The sequence below is a fragment of the Plecotus auritus genome, assembly GCF_963455305.1.
Source record: "Plecotus auritus genome assembly, chromosome: X".
Taxonomy (NCBI): Eukaryota; Metazoa; Chordata; class Mammalia; order Chiroptera; family Vespertilionidae; genus Plecotus; species Plecotus auritus.
In genome coordinates, this window is record NC_137784.1 from 130,596,698 (window position 1) to 130,620,394 (window position 23,697).

General features: G+C 49.9%; 1 protein-coding gene and 1 pseudogene across 2 annotated transcripts; both read right to left on the reverse strand.

Annotated features, from left to right (window-relative positions):
* Positions 1–8,627: 8,627 nt before the first annotated feature.
* On the reverse strand, positions 8,628–11,194 carry LOC308240287 (protein EOLA1-like; annotated as a pseudogene). The gene is made up of 3 exons: positions 11,189–11,194; positions 9,904–10,115; positions 8,628–8,837 (listed from the first exon to the last, which is right to left on the reverse strand). The product of its transcript is annotated as a protein EOLA1-like (transcript).
* Positions 11,195–12,010: 816 nt separating this feature from the next.
* On the reverse strand, positions 12,011–13,093 carry LOC308240288 (melanoma-associated antigen 10-like; the record flags this gene model as incomplete). The annotated part of the gene is made up of 1 exon (XM_080653179.1): positions 12,011–13,093. One exon carries the CDS (start codon positions 13,091–13,093, stop codon positions 12,011–12,013), a length of 1,083 nt encoding a protein of 360 aa, XP_080509305.1.
* Between the last annotated feature and the right edge of the window lie 10,604 nt (positions 13,094–23,697).

Genomic DNA, 23,697 nt, shown 5'->3' on the forward strand with positions numbered 1-23,697 from the left:
TTGGTACTGGCAAGAACGTGGAGGGATTTCATCTGAATAAAGATGACCCCTGCTCAGTGGTTCATTTAATCCCCAGATATTCACTGAGCCTATGTCCTCTGGAAGGCCCTGTGTTAGTAGTGGGGACACCAACATAAGCAGGGCACACCCACCCACAGGATGATAGTGTAGGAGCTGAAGTCATATAAGGAATGGGTTAGGTGTCCCCTAAATCCTACAGAACAAGTAACAGAACAGATGAGATGGTGGGCCTCCAGGGAACAGCACTCAACTGTGCATGGCCTGAGCCAGGGTATTTGGGAAACTGTGATTCTCTCTGTGGGGGTTGATTGTAAGGCAGCTGGGGGTGGCAGCGGCACATTGTGTGTCTTGGGTGTGAGAAGGAAGTGTGAAATGGAGAATTGTCCTGACAAGTTCCTTTGGGATCATGGATAAACCAGAGGGAAATCTCCACCTGGTTAGGAAGGGTGGTTTCCTGCACGCAGTCTCAGTGCCATTGGATAGTATGATCACTAGGCATATTATACCCATCATCTGCACAGATTTCTACAGATTTACAGTTAATGGGCCATGAGTAACGATGGCCTGGGAGAGCCACAGCCCACAGCCTAATTGGGATTGAATGTCAATGATCTTGAGTGTGATCTGGCCAATCATTATCAAGGTGTTGATTTTGGGTGGGGGTGAAATGAATGAAAGCATTTGTTTGGATGAAAGAGCAGCTTGGACTGAGGGTAAGAGTTATTCCTAGATTCTCTTTCTAGCATATTTGTGTTGTGTCCAGCTGTGAAGGCTCCCCACACCTGAATTTCAGCATACATCCATGAAGTGGGTACATCCTTTTTGGACAATTGGGTGTTGTATTCCTTACTGAACTGCACATCCTCTAATATGACCTTCATAACAAACAAGTAATCACAGTGCCAGAGGCCAGAGTGCAAGTATCTGGGATAAAAATGATATTAGAAATAGGTGCCATTCTTCACAGTTCTAATCTCCACCAGTCACTGTGTGTGGTACTTTACAAACACTCCACACTGTCCTGCATTCCCACAAGACAGGGTTTATCAGACCCACTTCCTTCACAGAGGAACAACCTGATACCCCTTGGGCAAGCTACTTTTCCCAGGATTACATGGCTAGTAAGTGGCATCGTGGAGTCTTGACCCCTTGCCCGAATTCATCAGGAGTCCATGATATTTCCTGCCTTCCTAGCCTGTGGCCCACCTTCTACCTCACAATTAATTTCTCCTCTCAGTATGAATGAACTCTTTCAGATGACAATTAGTAGAACCCTGGAGCCCAGGCAAGAGCAGGCCTAAGGAAGGAAGGTGACACTGAGAATCAAGCATAATTTGGGGATTGTCTGAGGTTTATTGATATCTGAGTCTTCCCGGTGCCAGGATTTCTGCCTCGTCCCAGCATTTTCCCTCATCCCAGCATTTTCCCTCATGACAACAACCTTCCCCTGGTCTTCCCTTGGGTGCCCTCCTGTCCATCCCTGGATCATGGTCTGCTGAATTGGTCATGACTGCTGCCTCCTTTTAAGGCTGCACAGAATCTCCTGCCCTAAACCTGACACACAGGCTCCCTACTCCCTTCAGAATTACTCTGCAATCCCTTACTCACCCTCCATCCCATCTAAGAGCAATAGCCCTTTATTTATGTCCTATGAGGAGATAACTGTAAATACCAATATAGCTTATTAATTTTTATTTTATTGTTGACACTCTTACAAATATCTCCATTTTCCCTTCCTTAGGCCCTGTTCACACAGCACCTGACCTCCCCGCACCCTCTGGCCTCACCACATTGTCATCCGTGTCCATGATGTTCTTTGGCTAATCCCTTCAGTTAGTTTCATCCAGTCCCCCTCTCCCTCAGCCCCTCTGACAACTGTCAGTCTGTTCCATGTCTTCATGCCTGTATTTCTATTTTGTTTGTCAGATGATATTGTTCATTGTATTCCACATATAAGTGAGATCATATAGTTTTTCTCTTTCTCTGATTGGCTTATTTCACTGAGTATAATAATCTCCAGGTCCATACATGCAGTCTCAAAAGGTAAGAATGCCTTCTCTTTTCCTGCCAGGTAGTATTCCATTATGTAAATACTAGAGGCCTGGTGCACAAAATTCGTGCACTCGCTCCCCATGGAGAGAAGGCCTAAGATGGCAGTCAGACATCCTAAGTGCTGCTGCAGAGGAGGGAGAGGCTCCCACCACCACTGCTATGCTCCCTTGGTGGGAGCGCACTGACCACCAGGGAGCAGCTCCTGCATTGAGCGTTTGCCCCTTGGTGGTCAGCGTGCATTATAGTGACTGGTTGTTTTACTTTTGGTCGATTTCCATATTAGCCTTTTATTATATAGGATACCACTGTTTATTTTATCCACTCTTCTACTGATGGGCATTTGCACTGTTTCCAGCTCTTGGCTATCCTATATAATAAAAGCCTAATGTGAAAATCCACTGAACTGCAGTACAACCAGTCGCTATGATGTGCACTGACCACCAGGGGGCAGACCCTCTACACAGGAGCTGCTACCCCCTGCCCACTCCCGCGTGGTCAGTGGACTCCCACAGGGGAGGACTGCTCAACCAGAAGCCAGACTCACAGCTGGAGTGACATATCGGCAAAAATATTGCTACATGTGATGTCTGAGATTTTATGGCCTATGTTTTCTTCCAGGATTTTTATGGTTTCATGACTTACATTTAAGTCTTTTATTCATTTTGAATGAATTCTTATGAATAGTATAAGTTGGTGGTTTTGATTCTTTTTTTCACATCCAAGTTTTCCAACACCATTTACTATTGAAGAGACTGTCTTTACCCTATCTTATGCTGTTGCCTCTTTTGTCAAATATCAGTTCCCAATATAGGTGTGGGTTGATTCTTGGGCTCTCTGCTCTGTTCCATTGATCCATATACTTGCTCTTTTATCAATACCAACTGTTTAGATTACAATGGCCTTGTAGCATAGCTTGATAACAGGTATTGTGATTCCTATAGCTTTGTTCTTCTTTCTCAAAAGGTCCTGAACATGGTGCCTAATAAAGACTGTCTGACTGGTGGCCACGGTACTGACAGTTGAATTTCTGGGACCCAGCAGGCTTAGTTGAGGAAGGCCAGTTTCCTAATGGCTTTCTTCAACTCCACTGAAGTCAGCAGTAGGAATATTTCATCTTCAAAGGAAAAGATGAGCCTGATGTTCTAGATTCTTCACCACAGTGGAAATTCGGTTGCTCTTGCTTCACAGAACATTAGCTAATGGTCCTACAGAAACCTTGGGATGCAAAGGTGCCTAGATCATAACAAATAAACACCCTCTCTCCACCAAATGCCAGACTGTGGTTTCCAAAGTCCTCTCTCCAATTTCCCTCCCATAAAATGGACAAGTCCCTTCAAATAACTAATCGGCAAAGGCATGAGCTAGCAAAGTGCACAAGGAAATCTTTTCAGCCTTTAAATAACTCCTTTAAGAAACAATTGTTTGGTAGGCAACCGAAGGGAGCTGGCTGTTTATCCAGAGACACTAAGAGCCCCCACTCCCACCCCAAAACCACCAGCAGCTATCCTCTAGGGCATGTCCTCCAAGAATAAACTGACTTCATGAATGAATGCTTTGTAATCCTGTTTAGAGGCACAAAGACCATGGACTGAGCCTGAATCAAGACCAGCCGTGGGCAAACTACAGCCCGCGGGGCGGATCCGGCCCATTTGGCTGTTCTATCCGTCCCGTGGAGCCGAAAGTGCAGAGGGTTCTCTTGCTCTGCCCTCAGCTCCTTCACCAGCAGCAGTGTTAACATGGCAACTTCGGGAAACGTGGCCGCAGCTCCTTCTTCTGAGTGGGCGGATTTATATCCACCCATTCAGTAGAAAGAACAACCTCTCAATCTTCCAGAGGCTCTTTGTAATGCCTGCGGACGTGCCCCCTGACATCACCCTGAGAATGCGTAGACATGTTATCCTGGTGATGTAGGGAGACACGCCCCCGGAGAGCACAGTATCAGAGCATTAGCTAAAAAGGAGACCAACAACACTGTTCCCACTGAAGCTGATGTTTTAAAGACCAAAAACCTTTCAACCCAGTCTACATTGCCATCTACATCTACATCCCAGGCATAATTTGGAAGTTGCACTAAATAAAATGTTTAATTTACTGTGTACACATTTTGTTCTTTTCTATTTGTTTTAGTTTTAAATTATTTTATTATATTTAAGTTTAAATTTACAGGCTTTTGTACCTTTCCTTTGTTAGGCAATTTTATTTTGCCTTTGCCATCTTCAATATAAGGTATGTTATTGTGCTATGATTCCTCCATTTATTGAAGTTTCAAATTATAATAATTAGTGTTTACATTCTTCTTGTTAAAATGTTTGAAATGAAGAAAACTATTAAACTAAAATAAAAAGACCGTACCCTTTTATGTAATGATGTTTACTTTGAATTTATATTAGTTCACACAAACACTCCATCCATTCTTTTGTTCCGGCCCTCTGGTCCAGTTTAAGAACCCATTGTGGCCCTCGAGTAAAAAGTTTGCCCACCCCTGATCTAGACCTAGGTGGTCCATTAAAGATACAGTCCTTAGGCTTGGGGGGATTATGTTCCTAAATGTCTTTGCACTCCACTTTTAGAGACAAAGGATCAACTCCCAGAGAGCACAAATTATACCACTTAGTGCAAGAAATGGGACCATGGACTCATAGGACAAGGACACAGACTCACTACCAAGGAAAATTACAACTTGTTTAGGTAACCCTGACTGAAGGAAGCAGATATGAAAATAATCATAACTATGTACTTGAACATAGATGAGAGTCTGGGTGTGGGATGGGACAAAAGTCAAATTCAAGTCATCTTCACCATAGAGGAGAGGATACTACAGTGGTTTTTGTGATCCATGTCCTCTAGCGGTTTTGGGTAACTTTGATCTTAATACTCTGAAGAGCGAGATAGAAGAGTACCATGGGAAGGTACCACTGTTTGTGCTCCCACATGTACAAGAGTGTGGAGAGCGGCTACAGCGTTTGGACAGGTTCAAGCCTCGGACTAATGAGAGGATATGATCCTCTCATGGCAAACCCACGTGCAAGTCCCAGCACAATTATAGCCAAAGGCTATAGTTGTAAGCTTGACCTTATGGTCTGAACCTGTGGTCCCATGTGGCTTAATAGAGTTCAGGTGCATATACTTGAATAGATTTGAAACCAAGGACAGCATTGCGAACATCTTGACCAAACCCTTACTTTGCCTAGTGGAAACTGGCTATTAAATAAAGACTCGGCTTGCAGGCCGTGACACTGACTCTCTAATCATAGGGCAGCATCCCACCTAGCCCTGGCATTATTTTCCTGTGTGTCTTTTCTAATCCTTCACCACCATCCCTCAGGTTCACCCATGGCTATGCTGGTGCAGCACACAGGAGCACAACCCTACTCTAGGGACAACTTGACCCGGGGTAATAAAGCAGGACTCTTAGTTTGAGCTCATCTGAGCAGAATCCACCAGCCAGCAAGAGCGGCTGGAAGAGATCAAAGCAGCATCCCTGTGGAGGGTGCATTGGACAGGGGGGGTACCTACTGAGATGGGGCCAACCACCATTTTCTTGGAGGTACAGTCCCCCAGGGGACCATCTGTCCCAGGCAGTGTTAGTGGTGGCCAAGCTAGGATTAACTAAGGCCTTGCCCTTGAGCAATCAAAGAGGCCATCAACAGGCCTGACCCCACTATAGGGATGAAAGCAGGGATAGGATCATGTCCTTTCAACACATCCAGTGAACTAGCAACAAGAAACAATCTCCCTGGCAGCAGATGAGAGTTCTTTCTGGGAACCTGAACCTGGTTTTTTTGTACTGTTTGGAATGAGAGAACCTGGGGCCCCTAGCACATCCACTCCCCCACACTTGGCAAGGGCCCACACTCCAGAGCAGCTGTGAACTACCTTTGTGTAATCACATGACTTAAGCAGCTGGTTGCCCCAAGGCTGAGACCCTAGAATGTTGAGGGTAGTATATAATGGGCATCCCTGCTGTGACCCCACTGTTCAGTGATAGGATTAGAGTTAATGTAGAGCATCTCCATGCCGAGTCTGTGTACCCAGGAGATGCACGGAGCCAAGCTGGTCCTATCACAGGTGTTGGAGAGACATGGGTACCAAGCTTGGAGCCGAGACAACACACAATCAGAGGACTCAAGCGAAGGTGCTGCCAAAGTGGAAGGAAACAATAATCTTCTGGGACTGTCCTTCCCAAGAAAGCTTTGGGGGATAATGGAGGATGACACCTTCACGTCTGTGCACTGGAATGATGCCAGAGACACCGGGATCATTGAGAAAGATCTTTTCCAATGTGAGGTTCTTTAACAAAGGGGCAAGGAGCAAATATTTGAATCTGACAGCATGAAGACTTTTATCCATCTGCTTGCTGAATCTGATTCAGCAAAATACGCCCAGGTGATTCTCCAGTTTCCTCTTCAGCAAACAGGATGATGGTAAAGTAGAAAGTCCTCCCATGTCCCACATTCTCTGTTACTCAAACACCTTCCTAGTAGACCCAGAAGAATGATATACTGGAAGGGTTTCATTTCAGGGGATAACTCTTTTTCACATGAGACAGTATTTTTCCAAAGATGGGAAAGTATAGATTTCTATATAAAATTATAGTCCCCTTAGAGATAACCTGCAGGGATGACTAAAGATTCTGAGAGGCCACTTAAGGTCAAATAGACATATTTTCTCCCAGAATGACTGAATTAATTTTGCTTCAGGTGTACAGAAACAGCAATTTCCAAAAAGACAAGACTTGGCTCATTGAGAACATCAAGACAAAAGGAAACCAGATGAATCATACTTGGCCAGATACCACCTCAACCTCTTCCCAGAGAAACAAGAGGCTACCCCCTACCAGACACTTGGCAAGAATTCAGCATTAAAAAGGCACTGAAGAAGTCGAGTAAAAGGCCCAGAGGAAATCACGCAATTCTTGGGGACCCAGTGCCACCCGCATATTCAAGTTCTCGGTTCTGTGACCCAAGAGCAGTGCCATTAAGGTCCGGTGTGCAAATGAGGCTGGTGGCCCAAGTGGGGAGGGCGTATCTGGGAATGGCATGCTTGTTCCCCCGGCTACTGCCTGAACCAATGGCATAGGGGCTCTGGCCCCTAGCCCCCTAAATCACACATTATATGATTTGATGATGTATTTGTACAACACCTGTTATTCATAAGATAATGGCTGTCCTTTCAGTCATGACCCAACCCAAGGAACCTGAAGGACTAGGAGGAGAGGGAGGACTCCTTATATGGCAATTGTTCACTCTGTGACCAGTTCAAGGGCAACGCAGACCCATAATATTACAGGCTTTGTAACCACAAATCCATTTCTGCTTTAATAAACAAAGGCAAAACTACATGGTACAAAATAAACAATCCAATGAGAATTGTGAGTCCATGTTCTTCTGTTTCCATGCCACACACCTCATCAGATGATCCTCAGGAGGCTGGAAATCCTGCCCCAGAAAGTTGTTCATCACTGTTGTCCTCATTTATTTTCACCCACTCAGCCAAGGATCTGGCTAGGGGGTCCTGAGGTAAGCCCAGGAAGACCTGGTCCCCTGAGCCTTTCCTACTGGACAGGAGACAGAACTTCCTGGCTCCTGACCTTGGGGGAATCACCTTACATTAGTCATGCATCCTGAAACAGGAGGCTCTTTACTCATGGGTCCCCCTATGATGCCAGAAAGTTTCTGATCAGCATCTGAGTGTCTCTAGCCCAAGTTCCAGGGGCCTTCCTGGGAGGACCACCTAGAACCCAGGCAACCCCATCTGCTAAGTGGTGTACGTGAGAGCCAGTCTGGATCAGAAGATGGGCCATTCCAGGCGACACCTGGGAGAAAGCCCATCATCCTCACAGCTAACAACCATTAGCAACCCTGCTAGAAGGGACCCAAATAAATTAAAGATTGCCCACACAGGAAGACAAAAACTCTACCCATCACTTTTCCATCAGAGCTGTATTTCAGATCCGTCCTTGGGTCACGAGGTAGCTATGTGGCAAGTGTAACACAAGCCCTCATATGCCAAGGGACACTTTTACAGCAGACCAGTCACTTGCCAGGGGAGACAGGTGCTTTCTTTCAAAGTCTGATGTCCCTTTCACCATGAATGAGGCCATGCCTGGCTGGTCACCCTCCAGCAATCATTCAGTGCCAGCTCCCAGACCTCCCACAAGGATCCCTGGGTGCTGCTGAAGTGTTCTGTTAGTTGGACCAGAACAAAGAGACGGGAGACCCAAACAATAACCAGTTATCCTAACACATTTTTCTCTGTAAAACCTAGGAATGAGCAGGACCAAAAAGAGTGATAGCACCAAGATATTTCCTGGCAGCTTTCCCTTTTCCCTAAAGTCAGACAGAGTCCTTGAGACAGGCAATGTGCCCAGAGAGGCATCTCTCGAGGACAGTCGCCTACATCTGGGCACAGAAATCTGTTTACGTGAACAGCAGATGGTGGGTAGTGCTCTCCACGGCGGCGCCAATTCAGTTCTACATCCGAGGCATGATGGCCCCTTGATGGTCATGATTCAGCTGGATTCTCGGTAACCTTCCTGTGGAATTCTCCTGCCCCTAGGGGATCAGGTGCTGTGGGATGCCACCTGGAAGACAGCCTTTCCCCCTTTCCTGGGTATGCGCTCCAGTAACCACCTGGGGTTTGAAAGTGCAGTCAGGTATGTCTGCTTCAGGTTGGTCAGTACAGCCTGCTTTTCCAGTTCCACAACCTCCTCAGGAGCCATGTTTTCTGGGCACTGCAGAGTTGCCCCAATGTCAGGGAGCCCCCTGCACCATGAGAGAAGCACTGAGATGTTTTCCCTCCCATAAACTAAAGTCTTCCTGTGAGAGGAAACGGTTCTTCAAAGTTAAGCCCACAAGATGCTAAGCTGATTTCACCAAAGGGATATGGAGTGAGCTGGGTCCCTCTGATTGAGCACTTCCGATATGACAAACTCTGTTCAGGGAATTCTGGGTGAGGCCAGGAGAGAGAAGGAAAAGAAGAGGACAGAGCCTGGTACAATAACGGGCAGGTCCCAGCCTGACTGCTGTGGGCAGCTCGCACAGGGGAACCCACAGGCAATCAGGTCCCAAGCTCTTCACCAGGAGAAAGGAGCTGGTGTGGGACCTCAACCACTGAGGGGTGAGCGAACGGGCCCCGGATGCCATAGGCAGTGGGGGTGGGGCAGGTGTGTGAAATCAGGCAGACAGCCTGAGTCTGGAGGCCACCTGACATTCTCTGTGTGCTGTGCAGCTTCCCCTGGTCTGTCACGTGCACACACACATGTGTGCACACACATAAACACACATGCGTGCACACAGGCAACACCACATGCAGACTTGGACCTGTCCCCTGCGTCTCAGGTCACCAATAGGAACTGAGGCCCAGTGTGGACAGAAGGGTTCTCCCAGGTCGTAGGATCTTGGCCCATGGAACCCCAGCCTGGGCCCCTTGCTGCCCCTTTGAAGGTGTGCTGCTTACAGAAACCACAGCCCCACCACCACAGGTTTAAAAGAAAACAAGCCCTGCCAAAACCGGTTTGGCTCAATGGATAGATCGTCAGCCTGTGGACTGAAAGGTCCCAGGTTCGATTCCGGTCAAGGGCACGTAACTTGGTTGCGGGCACATCCCCAGTAGGGGGTGTGCAAGAGGCAGCTGATCGATGTTTCTCTCTCATCGATGTTTCTAACTCTCTATCCCTCTTCCTTCCTCTCTGTAAAAAAATCAATAAAATATATTTAAAAAAAATAAAAAAGAAAAGAAAACAAGCCCCAAACTCCTGAGCAAGTTCCTGGGGGTACTCTTGGAGGGGTGTGAGCTGTGCTCAGGGGGTCACGCCTTGCCAGCGATCACTTCTCACCCATACTTCTTCCTTCCAGCAGCAGGGCCTGAATCTGCCTGGGGTTTCACCCCAGCCTCTCCAGCAGCAGCTCCCGCCAGAGGGCATCTTCCCAGTCCCTGTGAGCAATGTGGGTAGTGATGGTAGATTTCCCCTGGCTGCTCACTAGGGTTGCCAATGAGTCTCGAGTCTTGACCGCATTTAAGACAAAGCCTGCATAAGGCTGCTAGAAGGAGAGGCAGTAGAATCCCATCTCCCCAGAGATCCGTGGGCCTCATGTGGCCTGGGGACACCCACAAGTGTGAATGTCAATAAGCATCATGCATCAGCCCTCCGTGTTCATGGTCTGTGGGCTGACCTCTCCCCAATGTCCCCTGGGGCCCTGGAACCCCACTGACAGGGAAGGTGGGAGAGCAGAGAGTGTTGGCTCCTTCTTCCTATCCCCAAGCAGTCAGCGGCCAGGCCCTATGGAAAGGGCTGGTGATGCAGATGCCTCGTCCATCAGATGGAGTCTTTGGGGGGCTCAAGGAAGAAGGTGGAGACAGGAAAGGAGAGTCACTCAGCACAGGATGTGGTCAGTTCCACAAAGGAGGTCACTGAGGCCAGGGGAGCACAGAGGAGGGAGAAAGGGCATGTAGGCTTCACACTGGGTGAGTGGGTTCTAGTCCTCTCCCAGCGCAGACCCTCCTGGGCTTTGCTTCTTCTCCCCACCCCCACCCACCCCAGCACAGTCAGCTCCCTCCTCTTTTCTCCCCAAGGCACTGCAGGCCCCCAAGCACCCCGGTTCCTCTTCCAGGGCTGCACATCCTTGGAATGCAACCTCAGCTGGGAGCTGGGACACCACCGTGTGAGCTCAGATCATCCTGCCAGGGGTCTCCCTTGGGCCCCTTTGGGAGCCACCCTCCTCCATCCCCTGGCTGCACCACTGCTATCTGCCGTCAGCAGGCACTCCTGGCCCCCACTGCAGCCTAGAGAAAGGAATAACAGGAGCAGGAAGAATTGGCACCAGTACCCACACACCAACCCCATGCCATGGGCATGACCCACAAATCCTAGAATTCAATCCTCAAATAACAGTGGTAGGGGCAGTGCCACTGTCACCCCAGTCTACAGTTGAGAAGGTGGCACAGAGGAATGAATAGACAGCCCACGATCATGGGGGACCTGACTACATCACCCACTGTCCTTGCCTTTTACCTGGGGAAGGGGTTCTAGTACCTGGCGGAGCTTGGATTCCACGGGGCTGAGTACCTGGCCCGTACTGTAATAGGACAGTCACAACCAGTGGCTACACATCACCATCATCGGGCCTGAGCCTCAGTACTGCACTCCACATGAGCAACCCCCCACTCTGGCTGACTCTCCCCTCCTGTCTTAAAGCACATAAACCTCACTTCAGCTTTTATGTCCTCGTGTGTATGGAAACATACCCACTCTCAAAGACAAGGCCCAGGGGACCAAAGCTGCCTGTGTTCACTCCCTTCCCAAGCCAGCGTCCTTCCAGTCCCGGTGCACACCTCCTCTGCTCTGCATCCCCTCCCTTTCTCTGGCTGGGTTGCCTTTCCTGGTGAGGACAGAGGCTCAATGAATGTTTAGGGTGCACATGAAGCAGTGAGAAGAGTCTTTTTACTGTTTATGTTTCTACATTCTTGAATAAGCTAAGAAAATCCAGGTAATATATTTTATTTTTACAGAACGACAGACTAAAAATGATGCAAGAATTCAAAAATGAACAATTTTATCTCTGTTTTACAGCTATGCTCTTTCACATTTAAAAAAAAAAAAAAGCCCATTCCAATTCCATGTTATCTGGTTACAGAGTACAAATAAAATGAAGGATTCCCAATTTGTTTTACAAAATAGCAAAGCTCTTTGTCTTAAGTTAAATAACAATAAACGTGTGACCTGTGTCATTTGTAAACTTCGATTCCGAAGCTAATAAACATTCTACTTAAAGTAACATTTTAAAATACTAAAAATAAAAGAAGATACATTTCTAAGTCACCACAATGGAAAGAGACACACAGATGTTATTCACTATAATCCCCTAGTCTGGCCCTCCACTGCTTGGATCATTGACTTCCCTCTTAAAACACAAAGTAAAGAAATCTGCCTTGGACTTCACTGAGGGCAGAAGAATATACCGGACATGGCAGAAGAACTTGCACTGGCCATGGCAGTAGTATCATCTGTGGTGCTAATTCTGGCCTGGGCTCTCTGTTCCTCCTCTCTCAAAGCCTCCTCATACCAGTCTGGGAAGGATCTGGGGTCACTCCCATTGATCTGGGCCCAAAACTCCAGGACTTTCAACTTGGTGGTCTCAGCGTGGGCCCTGGGACCCCACAGGAACTCGTACCGTGCCGGTTGGCTGTTGCGCACCTGCCGGTACTCCAGGTACTGTTCCTGCACCCAAACTTTGGTGAGGAGCTCCCTGGGCTCCCCATAGATGCAATGCTCCATCCCAGCATGCACCCCCATGGCATTCAGTGCTTCCCATACCTTCTCTTCGGGGACACAACCATCCTCCGAGAAGATTATACTAAGGATGAGTATCAGAAGGCCAGTCTTGGGCATACTGTGCTCATTGCTCACCATCCCATCATAGGTGAGGCCCAGGCTGGTGACTAGGACATAGGTGTGGCTGGTGGGGTCCACTTCCTTCACATCAATGCCATAAACCAGCTGCATGCACTCAGAGGCCTCGCTGAAGATTACAGCAAAGTGGTCCTGGTGCTCTCTGATGATGCTACTCAGCATTTCTACCCTTGTGGTCAGCTCCTTTGTGTGACACTTCAGGAGCAGAAACCCCACCAGATCAGCTACCTTATCATCAATCACGTCTCTGGGCAAGGACTCTGTGTCTGGCAGGGCCCGGGAGGTACTCGGACCCTCCCCTTCTTGGCTGCTGGACTGGCTCAATGGAGCAGCAGCGGCAAAGGCAGTAGGGGGGGCACAGGCACTTGGAGAGCTCTGGAGAGGACTCAGTGTCCCAGCAGCAGCATGAACCTCCTCCTCTTCCTTCTCCTCCTCCTCCTCCGGGGTGCTTGGGGTACTTGAAAGCAGAGGGTAGCAAGAGGAAGAGGAGGAGGAGGAGAAAGAGGAAGGAAAAGAGGAGGAGCAGGTGGAGGAGGAGGAGGAAGAAACCTCTTCCACAGTCTCGGGAATCTCAAGCGTGTAGCGTCGTCGCTTTGGAGCTCGGGGCATGATGACTCTTGTCAGGCAGCCACAGGAGTGCGGGCAGGAGGTGGGCAATGAGGACTCACAGGCCTGGGGAGAGAGGAAGTGTAAGTGGCCTCAGCTGGGTACACCCTTGTCCGCTTTGACAAAGCAGAGCTACAGGTCTCCTCTTTAGGGCTGATCTTGGGCCTCACTGGGGTCTCTCCTCCTGGGTGGCCTGTCCCCTAAGATCCTGAATGAGGAAGTCAGATGATTCTTCAGGGTACAGTCGTCATAGGCCAGGGTTCTGTGGCTGGCAGTGGGGTGGGGTCGGGTGCTGTAGGGGTATTCCTATATTCTGGCATGGGGGAGAACCTGGAGACACATTCTAGGTGAGGGCAGGCACCTCACCTTGACTGCTGGCACGACCTGGACCTCCTCTGCTCTGTGACCTGTGTTTTGTGCCTCAGACCAAGGCCTTTATGCCCTGGTTCCTGGAGCCCCTGTAACAGGAAATGAGGAAACACCTCAGCGTGCAGGTGGCATGCACAGTCATGGGCCTCCAGTGCTGACAAGAGGGAGGCCAAGATTCTGTGAGTTCCCCACTGTTCTGGCCTGGATGGTCTCCTGTGTCCTCACTCAGGGTCCTCACCTTTCCCCTGGCAGGGCCCGTGAACCTCCCCTCTGCTGGCCCTGAGGCAAAACTCTCAGAACAAGGCTACACACCCCTGAGACTGAACAGAAGAAAGTGAGGGGGCCCCACATGTGACCACACCGGCCCAGGACATCCCACGGGATACAGTATGACCTGGCCAAACTCTGTGGGGGCTATCTGCCCTGGGACGGGGAGTCCCCTCAGTCCTAACGTTGACATCTGACAGGGTCTTGGACAACTTCCTGTGTTGACCTGAGGCCCCTTTCCTTCAGACTCAAAAGCTCACCTTCCTGAGTCACTAGTGGAGGACGTGAGGTACACCACGGCTAGCCACCACGTTCCACTTTCTCTCATGGCTGACAGAAGTGGCAAAGTAAGGCTGGGATTCGACCTGTTGTGATGTGAGTTTTTCCCTAAGTCCTCAGCTGAACCTTGAAAGGAGACAGCAAGTCTCAGGAGCAGGGAAGGAGCATTAGGGTTCCTGCTGTCTTTCCTCAGATTCCTCACCTTAAAAGAAGTCAGGGCCCGGGCCACCTCCCCCCTCCTCCTTTGCTGACCTGCACGTGGCCCCCTCAGTCCAGCTCTCTCACCTGCCTGAGGCCCACCACCACCCCAGCCAAAATCAGAGTGCTCTCTGTCGGACAGCCCTGCCTGGGGTCTCTCGGAGCTGAAAGTGGAAGTGGGGTGAATGTCCGTGAGGCCCACATTTGTACTGGAGGAGAATTCCCCCTCCTTCCTCCCTCATGGTCAATAGCTTGGCCACTTGCAGTGCCCGAGTGTCCTGGCTCTGCTGTCCATATACCACACCCTTTGTGTAAGGCCCCACCTCTTTCAGATTCCTGAGAGCAAAGGGAGTGGGAGGATCCATGGGAAAGCGATCCCAGAAACCCCAGGGCTGAGGGCAGGTGCGCGTTTCTGAGGGGTCCCCACTGGGGTGGGATCCAAGGTTCCCTCAGTCCTCCCTTAGGATCCTCCCCTGACTCTGGCAGATGCTGGCCACACCCACTGCTGATGTGAGTTCCTGCTCTTTATACCCAAGCCCCACACAGTCAGGCCCAGATGCACGCATAAGAAAATGCCACCTATGATCATCCTCCCGTGAGGCCTGCCTATGGACTTTGGAAGGTCCTGGGCCCACCCCCTGCCGCTCTCCAGTACTGTTCCTGATCCTGACCCTGTTGTGCAACTCAGCACACGCTGTGTGGTCATCCCCCCAGTGCGATCCCAGCACTGTCTCTGGTCTAGCTTCCAGGGTCCCTCCGTCCTCCATCAGGGTCCTCACCATGACTCTGGCAGGTCCTTGGTGCACTATCTACCTACATGGGGTCCCACTCCCTCTACCAAACCCCTACAGTAGTGGTTCTCAACCTTTCTAATGCCGCGACCCTTTAGTACAGTTCCTCATGTTGTGGTGATCCCCAACCATAAAATTATTTTCGTTGCTACTTCATAACTGTAATTTTGCTACTGTTATGAATCGTCATGTAAATATCTGTGTTTTCTGATGGTCTTAGGTGACCCTGCTAGTAGTTCTCAAACTGTGGGTTGCGACCATCAGAAAACACAGATATTTACATGACGATTCATAACAGTAGCAAAATTAGTTATGAAGTAGCAACGAAAATAATTTTATGGTTGGGGGTCACCACAACATGAGGAACTGTACTAAAGGGTCATGGCATTAGAAAGGTTGAGAACCACTGCCCTAGAGTCTCTGAGACCAGGACTGACTCCGGTCTAGATTTCAGGGTCCTTGGCGCACAATCTGCCAGTATTGGGTCCTACTCCCTCTACCAAACCCCCAGACTCTCTGAGACCAGGACTGACTCTGGTCTAGATTCCAGGGTCCTTGGTGCACTGTCTGCCTCTATGGGGTCCTACTCCCTCTAACAAACCCCTATAATCTCTGAGACCAGGATTGACTCTGGTCTAGATTCCACAATCCCTCCGTTCTCCATCAGGGTCCTCACCTTGACGCTGGCAAATCCTTGGCACACCATCTACCTACATGGGGTCCCACTCCCTCTACCAAACCCCTAGAGTCTCTGAGACCAGGACTGACTCTGGTCTAGATTCCACAATCCCTCCGTTCTCCATCAGGGTCCTCACCTTGACTCTGGCAGGTCCTTGGCCCACCAACTCCTTATATTGGGTCCCACTCCCTCTACCAAACCCCTAGGTAGGGGTGGGCAAACTTTTTGACTCGAGGGCCATAATGGGTTCTTAAACTGGACCGGAGGACCGGAACAAAAGCATGGATGGAGTGTTTGTGTGAACTAATATAAATTCAAAGTAAAGGAGTGGAGAGGAGAGCAAGAGAACCCTCCGCTCTTTCAGCTCCACGGGCCGGATAGAACAGCCAAACGGGCCGAATCTGGCCCGTGGGCCGTAGTTTGCCCATGGTTGCCCTAGAGTCTCTGAGACCAGGACTGACTCTGGTCTAGCTTCCAGGGTCCTTGGCACACCATCTGCCTGTATGGGGTCCTCATCCCTCTACTCCACTCCAGAGTCTCAGCCCAGGACTGACACTGGTCTAGCTTCCAAGATCCTTGATGCACCATCTGCCTATATGGGGTACTATTCCATCTACGGAACCCCTAGAGTCTCTGACACCACTATTGACTCTGGTCTAGCTTCCAGGGTCCTTGGTGCACCATCTGCCTATATGGGGTGCTACTCCTTCAACTGAACCCCCAGAGTCTCTGAGACCAGGATTGACTGTGGTCTAGATTCCAGCGTCCTTGGCGCACTATCTGCCTCTATGGGGCTCCACTCGCTCTACCCAAGCCCCCAGCGTCTCTGGGACCTGGACTGACTCTGGTCTAGCTTCCAGGGTCCCACCCCCTCTACCAAACCCCCAGTGTCTCTGAGACCTGGATGGAAACACAGAAGGGAGATAATGGCGGGTGTCGTCATTCTCACCGGGCCCCCCCACATCTGTTCTCCAGGTCCTGGCCCCACCCTGTGCTGACCTGGGGTCATCATTCTTACAGCAAACCCCCTCCCAAACCCCAGAGACTCTCAGACCGGCATGCGGAAGTGAGATAATGTCCCGTGTGTCCACCTCCCCTGGGTTCTGCCTGGTTGGCTCTGTGGTGGGGTCTCGGGTCCTTCCATCCCCCTCAGCGAGCTGACCTTGACTCTAGGAAGCTCTGCCCACCATGCTGACCAGAGGCCCTGCTCTTTGTCACCGTCCCCACCTCAGAGCCCGCTGTGTGAGTCAGGACACACTGTGTGTGGCCACCCGCGTGGTGGACAGCAGGGGTGGACTTCTGCGGGCTTCCCTCTGCGGTGGGACCCAGGTCCTCACCTGGATTTTGGCAGGGCCTGGGTCCGCCTCCAGCCCAGGTGAGGTCCGCCTCTGCCCCCAAGGCCAAGGTTCTCGGAGCCCAGGGTAAGGGTCACAGAGGCTGCTGTGTGTGTGCGTTCACGCCCTGCGAGCTCCCGGGCGGGGATGGCCCTGCTCTAGGTCCCAGGGTCCCTGGTTCCATCCCCCTCTGTGAGACCCGGGTGGAGGCGGACAGAAGGACACGCCGCCTAGGGTGCTCCTCCCAAGAAGCCCGCCCCCAGATGGATCTGGAGGGCCCTGGGCCCGCCCCGGCCATGTTGCGGTACCACTGCGCCTCTCACCAAACCACCAGAGTCGCCCAGACCTGGCTGCGCCAACCTCGACCCGCCTCGTGTGGTCACGCCCCACCCCGCTCGCCCCGCCCAGGGTGCTCCAAGGACGGAAACCGTTGTTCGAGGCCCCGGGGTCCCTCCGCCCTCCTTGGGCACCCTCACCTTGACTAGGCCAGGCCCCGGGCCCGCCGCTGTGGATGTGAGCTCGCTCAGGCTCTCCCCGGGCATCCCAGGGTCTCGGAGACCCGGATGTGGAGGCGGAAGTGAGGAACTGGGCTCTGGCAGGGGTCTCTGAGACCCGGAAGAGGCGTGTGTGGTCACCCTCACCAAAGCCCTTCCATGCTGAGTCTGTGGTGGGGCAGGGGCTCCCACCCCCCGGTACTCACCGTGACCCTAGGCAGTGCTTCTGCCCCGCCCTCCGCTAACCAGAGGCCCTGCTCTGGATCTCTGTCCCCAGTCTAAGGCCCTGTTGTGGCAGTCAGGGTGGAACCCAACAAAAACGGAGGTTCTGCTGTGTGCCCCAAGGACAGCCAAACACCTGAGGCAGGTGCTGTTGAAAACGCAAGGATTTATTCATGAGTCACATGACCTGGGCAGTGCTGGGCTCCTGTCTCAAAGACCAATCTCCTCTTCCTACCTAAGCCCGCCTTTTTTTTTTTTTTTTTTAATCTTTATTGCCAAAAGTGTTACGGAGATCCCCCGATTTCCCCATTGACCCCTTCCAGCCGGCACCAGCCCCCTGCCCCAGGCCTCCATTCACTACATGGTGTCTGTGGCCATGGGTTACGCACACAAGTTCTTTAGTTAGTCTCCTCCTACCCACCCCCGCCTTCCCTCTGAGATTTGACAGTCTGTTCCACGCTCCTATGTCTCGGGATCTATTTTGTTCATCAGTTTAGTTTGCTCTTTAGATGCCACATGTGAGTGAGATCTCGTGATACTTGTCTTTCTGGCTTATTTCGGCTACATAGTATTCTCTGGGTCCCTCCATCCTGTCTCAAAGGGTAACAGATTTCCGTGCTCAGAGGTAGAAGACTGTCCTCCTGAGATGCCTCTCTGGGCTCATTGACTGTCTCAAGGACTCTGACCTTCAGGGAAACGGGAAAGCTGGCCGGAAATAACATGGTTTTATCACTCTTTTTGCTTCTGCTCATTTCAGGGCTGTGCAAAGAGAAATGTTTTAGAAGTGGTTAGTGCTCGGGACTCCTTTACACGTTTTCCCTTTCTCTGGTCAAACTCAGAGAACGCTTCAGCAGCACCCAGGGGACGTTGTGGGAGGTCTGAGAGCGGGCACTGAATGATTGCCTGAGGGTGACCAGCCAGGCATGGCCTCATTCACAGTGAAGGGGACATCAGACTTTGGAAGAAAGCACCTGTCTCCCCTGGCAAGTGACTTGTCTGTTGTAAAAGTGTCCCTTGGCTTATGAGGGCTTGTGTTACACATGTCACATAGCTACCTCGTGACCCAAGGACAGATCTGAAATACAGCTCTGATGTAAAAGTGATGGGTAGAGTTTTTGTTTTCCTGTGTGAGAAATCTTTAATTTATTTGGGTCCCTTCTAGCAGGGTTGCTAATGGTTGTTAGCTGTGAGGATGATCGGCTTTCTCCCAGGTGTTGCCTGGAATGGCCCATCTTCTGATCCAGACTGGCTCTGTCGTACACCACTTAGCAGATGGGGTGGACTGAATTCTAGGTGGGCCTCCCAGGAAGGCCCCTGGAACTTGGGCTAGAGACACTCAGATGCTGATCAGAACCTTCCTGGCATCATAGGGGGACCCGTGAGTAAAGACCCTCCTGTTTCAGGATGCATGACTAATGTAAGGTGATTCCCCCAAGGTCAGGAGTCAGGCAGTTCTGTCTCCTGTCCAGTAGGCAAGGCTCAGGGGACCAGGTCTTCCTGGGCTTGCCTCAGGACCCCCTAGCCAGATCCTTGGCTGAGTGGGTGAAAATAAAAGAGGACAACAGGGATGAACAACTTTCTGGGGCCAGGATTTCTAGCCTCCTCAGGATCATCTGACAAGGTGTGTGGCATGGAAACAGAAGAACATGGGCTCACAATTCTCATTGGATTGTTTATTTTGTACCATGTAGTTTTGCCTTTCTTTATTAAAGCAGAAATGGGTTTGTGGTTACAAAGCCTGTAATATTATGGGCCTGCATTGCCCTTGAACTGCTCACAGAGTGAACACTTGTTATTGGAGGAGCCCTCACGCTCCTCCTCCTCAGCCTGGTCAGGGTCCTCAGGTGGAGCCATGTCTGAAAGGCCAGCTATCAGAATGGAATAACACATGTTGTGCAAAGACATCACCGAACGTTGTAGTGGTTCATTTGGGGGGGGGGGGGGGGCAGATCCCCTGTGCCATCGGTTCTGGTAGTAGCCATAGGCACAAACATGACATTACCAGAAGTGTCCTCCCCACTTGAACCACTGGTTGCACTTGGGCACTGGACCTCCCTGGCACTGCTCAGGGGCTGAGGAATGGAGAACTCCAATGCCTGGGTGGCACTGGGTCCCAATCATTCCTGGCTGTCTCCTGAGCCTTTTGTTCAGCTTCTTTGTTGCCGTCCTCGTGGTGTATTCTTGGGGAGTGTCTTGTGGGGGCCATCTTCTTTTTTGTCTTTGGAGGGGTGGCATTGAACCTGGACAAACACGAGTCACCTAGTTGCCTTGTGCCTTAATATTCTCCAGGAGCCAAGGCTTGCCTCTCTGGAAATTGCGATTTCTGTAGATCTGAAACAAAATTAATTAATTCAGTCAATTGTAGAGAAAATATATCTATTTGACATTAACTGGCCTCTCAGAGTCTTTACTCATCCCTGCAGGTTGTCTCTGAGGGAGCCATAGTTTCAAATGAAAATCTGTACTTTCTCATCTTCTGATAAACACTGTATATCATGTGAAAAAGGGTTAGACCCTGAAATGAAGCCCTTTCAGTATATCGTTCTTCTGGGTCCACTAGGAAGATGTTTGAGTAACAGGGAACATGGGAAATGGGAGGTCTTTCTACTTTACCATTATCTTGTTCCCTGGAGAGCAAACTGCAGAGTTGCCTTGGTGTATTTTGCTAAAACCATGGAGGTTCAGCAAGCGGATGAAACTCTTCAGGCTGTTCGATTCAAAGATGTGCTCCTCGCCCCTTCGGCAGAGAATCTCCCTCTGGAAAAGATTTTCCTCGATGATCACGGTGTCTCCGTCGTCATTCCAGCGCACAGACCTGAAGGCGTCGTCCTCCACTATACTCCAAAGCTTTCTTGGGAAGGACGGCCCAAGAAGGATGTTGTTTCCTTCCACATTGGCGGCGCTTTGGTTTGGGTCCTGTGGTTGTGGGTTGTCTTGCGGGCTTGGATCTTGGCTCTGTTCTTGGCCCCTGTGCCTCTCCAAAGCCTCCCTGGGACCCACATGTGGATCTGGGGATGTATCATATTGGACCATTATTGGTGGCTGTCCATCCTCTGACGGAGTCATCTTGGCTTCGTGCATCTCATGGGTACTCTGACTAGCCATGTTGATGCTCTACATCAACAAGCATTTGGTACCCTGGATCCTAACACTTCAAAAGTGTGGTCAGAAATGCCTTTGGTCACAGCAGCGATGCCCTATATATACTGTCGTCAAAATTCTAGAGTCTCGGTCGTGGGGCCAACAGCTGCCTAAGTCATGTCATGTCACAAAAGTGAATTATGGCTGCTCTGGAGTGAGGGCCCTGGCCAAGTGTGGGGGAGGGGACATCTTTAGAGCCCCCATCTTCTCGCTTTTCAAATAGTACAGGAAAATAGGGGTCAGGTTAATAGAAAAGGTGCTCATATGCTGCCAGGAAGACTGTTTCTTGTTGCCAGTTCTCTGGATGTGTTGAGAGGTCGAGAACCTATCTCCACCCCCATCCCTACAGGGGGGGTGGCAGTTGATGGCATCTTTATTGCTCAAGGGCAAGGCCCTGGTTAGTCCCAGCTTGGGCTACCACCAAGACTGCCTGGGTCAGATGGGCCCCTGGGGGACTGTACCTCCCAGAAATTGGTGGTTGGCCCAGTCTCAGTACGTAGCCCCACTCTTCAATGCACCCCTCACAAGATTCCTGCTTTAGTCTCTTCCAGCTCTACCTGCTGTTTTGTGGGTCCTGATCCAATGAGCCCAAAAGAGAGTCCTATTTTCTTACTCTTTCTTAGAGTTCCTAGAGAAGGGTTGTGCTCCAGCACAGGTGAGAACATTCCTCTCATTCCTCAACCTCAGTTCTACCCAAAGCACCTCAGAAACAATGTTACCCATGGGGCTGCTGTGGGAATGGACAGCCACACCCTCTGATGTCCTGGGGGAGGGGAGGAGATCCTCTTGAACTCTGTTGCCGGCAAACCTCACCTCTATTAGGTCACAACAGGATTGACTTTAGTTTCCATTTCTTCCATATAGGAATTCTTCTCACTACCCAAGATGGGCTCAATTAGGGACACCTGCATTTGTCTTCCCATATCACCATCCACAGACCCTTGGATTCAGACTCCATTAAGGACTTTGCTTTCCCAGATTTCTGAACTTCTATTTCCAAGTTGGATATCCTTTGGTACTTCCCCTTTTCATTACTGATTTGGAGGTGAGGTGCATATTCAGCTCTGTGGAACCAAAGCATTTCACTGAGTCACTCTCATGCCAGCCCTATTCTCCTTACCAGAATACCCCTCCCCCACCTGTGTGTTCCTCTCCTGCCATAGCCTTGAAGGTAGCTACATTGAATCCTTTTGTTTGCTCTTGCCTTAGATATTTTCAAAGAACCTATTTTACATAGACTCACTGCCAAGGAAAATTACAATTTCTTTAGGTAGCCACGACTGAAGGAAGCCCATATGAAGATAATCATAAATATGTACTTAAACATAGAGAGAGCCTGGGTACGGGATGGCAGAAAAGATAAAATCAGGTAATCTTCACCATGGAGGAGAGGATACTGCAGTGGTTTCGTTGTGATCCATGTTCTCTAGCTGTTCTGGATGGACAACTTTGGTCCTAATACTCACTCTGAATAGGGAGATAGAAGGGTACTGTGGGAAGGCACCACTGCACTGGATCTAGGTCCTTCTCCCATCTCTTCCACTAAGTGGTGTCATTTGTCCTCTCTGAGTGTCAATCATTTGTTTCTGAAAGGGAAGCTAAAGGCATTGGGAAAGAGAATTCCCCAAGGGCCAGGGCATTTGCTGTTTATATGCACATGTGTTGTTTTTCTTCATTTTGTTTTGACTGCAGCTAGTTAAGGAAATCTTCCTCATATCAGTATCTGACCAGTAAACTATAATCACAAAGAATTCAGTGGCTAGCAGAGGTCAGGGGTATCTTAAGCAGCCCAATAAAACAGCCCCAACATGAATGATGTGAAAATGGACAGAACTGATGAAAGAAACAGACTGTCTTACAATAGAAGTTGGAGACTTCAATATCCCTCTCAATGGAATGAATTGTGCCTCGCCCCGCCGCCACCAAATCATATGTTGCAGCTCTAACATGTGATGTGACTGTATTATGAGATGGGGCCTTCAGGGAAGAAAATAGGCTTAAAAGAAGGACCCCAATCTAACAGGATGAGAGTCCTTTGAAGAAGAGGAAGAGACACCAGAGATCTCTTCCTTCATTTTTTTTTTAAATTATATTTTTATTGATATTTTACAGAGAGGAAGGGAGAGGGATAAAGAGCTAGAAACATCGATGAGAGAGAAACATCAACCAGCTGCCTCCTGCACACCCCCTACTGGGGATATGCCCGCAACCAAGGTACGTGTCCTTGACGGGAATCGAACCCGGGACCCTTCAGTCCGCAGGACGACGCTCTATCCACTGAGCCAAACCGGTTTCGGCTCTTCCTTCATTTTTTTCTTCTTCTTCTTCCTCTTCTCCTCCTTCTTCCTCTCTCTCTCTCTCTCTCTCTCTCTCTCTCTCTCTCTCTCTCTGTCTCTCTCAACCTGTGCACAGAAAAAAACAAGTGAAGGACATAGCAATAAGCAGCCATCTCCAAGGCAGGAAGAGAGGCCCTCCCTTCCTCCCTAGAAACCAAATTTTCCAGCTCCTGGATCTTAGACTTGTGGCCTGCAGAATTATGTGAGGCAATACATTTCTGTTGTGTGAACCACCCAGTCTGTGGGACTTGTTATGGCAATCCCAGCAGACCAATGCACCCCACTGCCAATAATGGATAGAACAACTAGAAAGAAGCTCAATAATGGAATCAAAGAATTGAACCCACAAGAAACCATCTCCAGTGAAAGACACCTATAACAACCCCTCCCTGCCACCCAACAGCAAGAGAATAAATGTCTTCTCAAGTGCACCAAGTAACTTTCTTCAGGATAGTCCACACGTTTGACCACAAAGCATACCTCAATAAACTTACAAG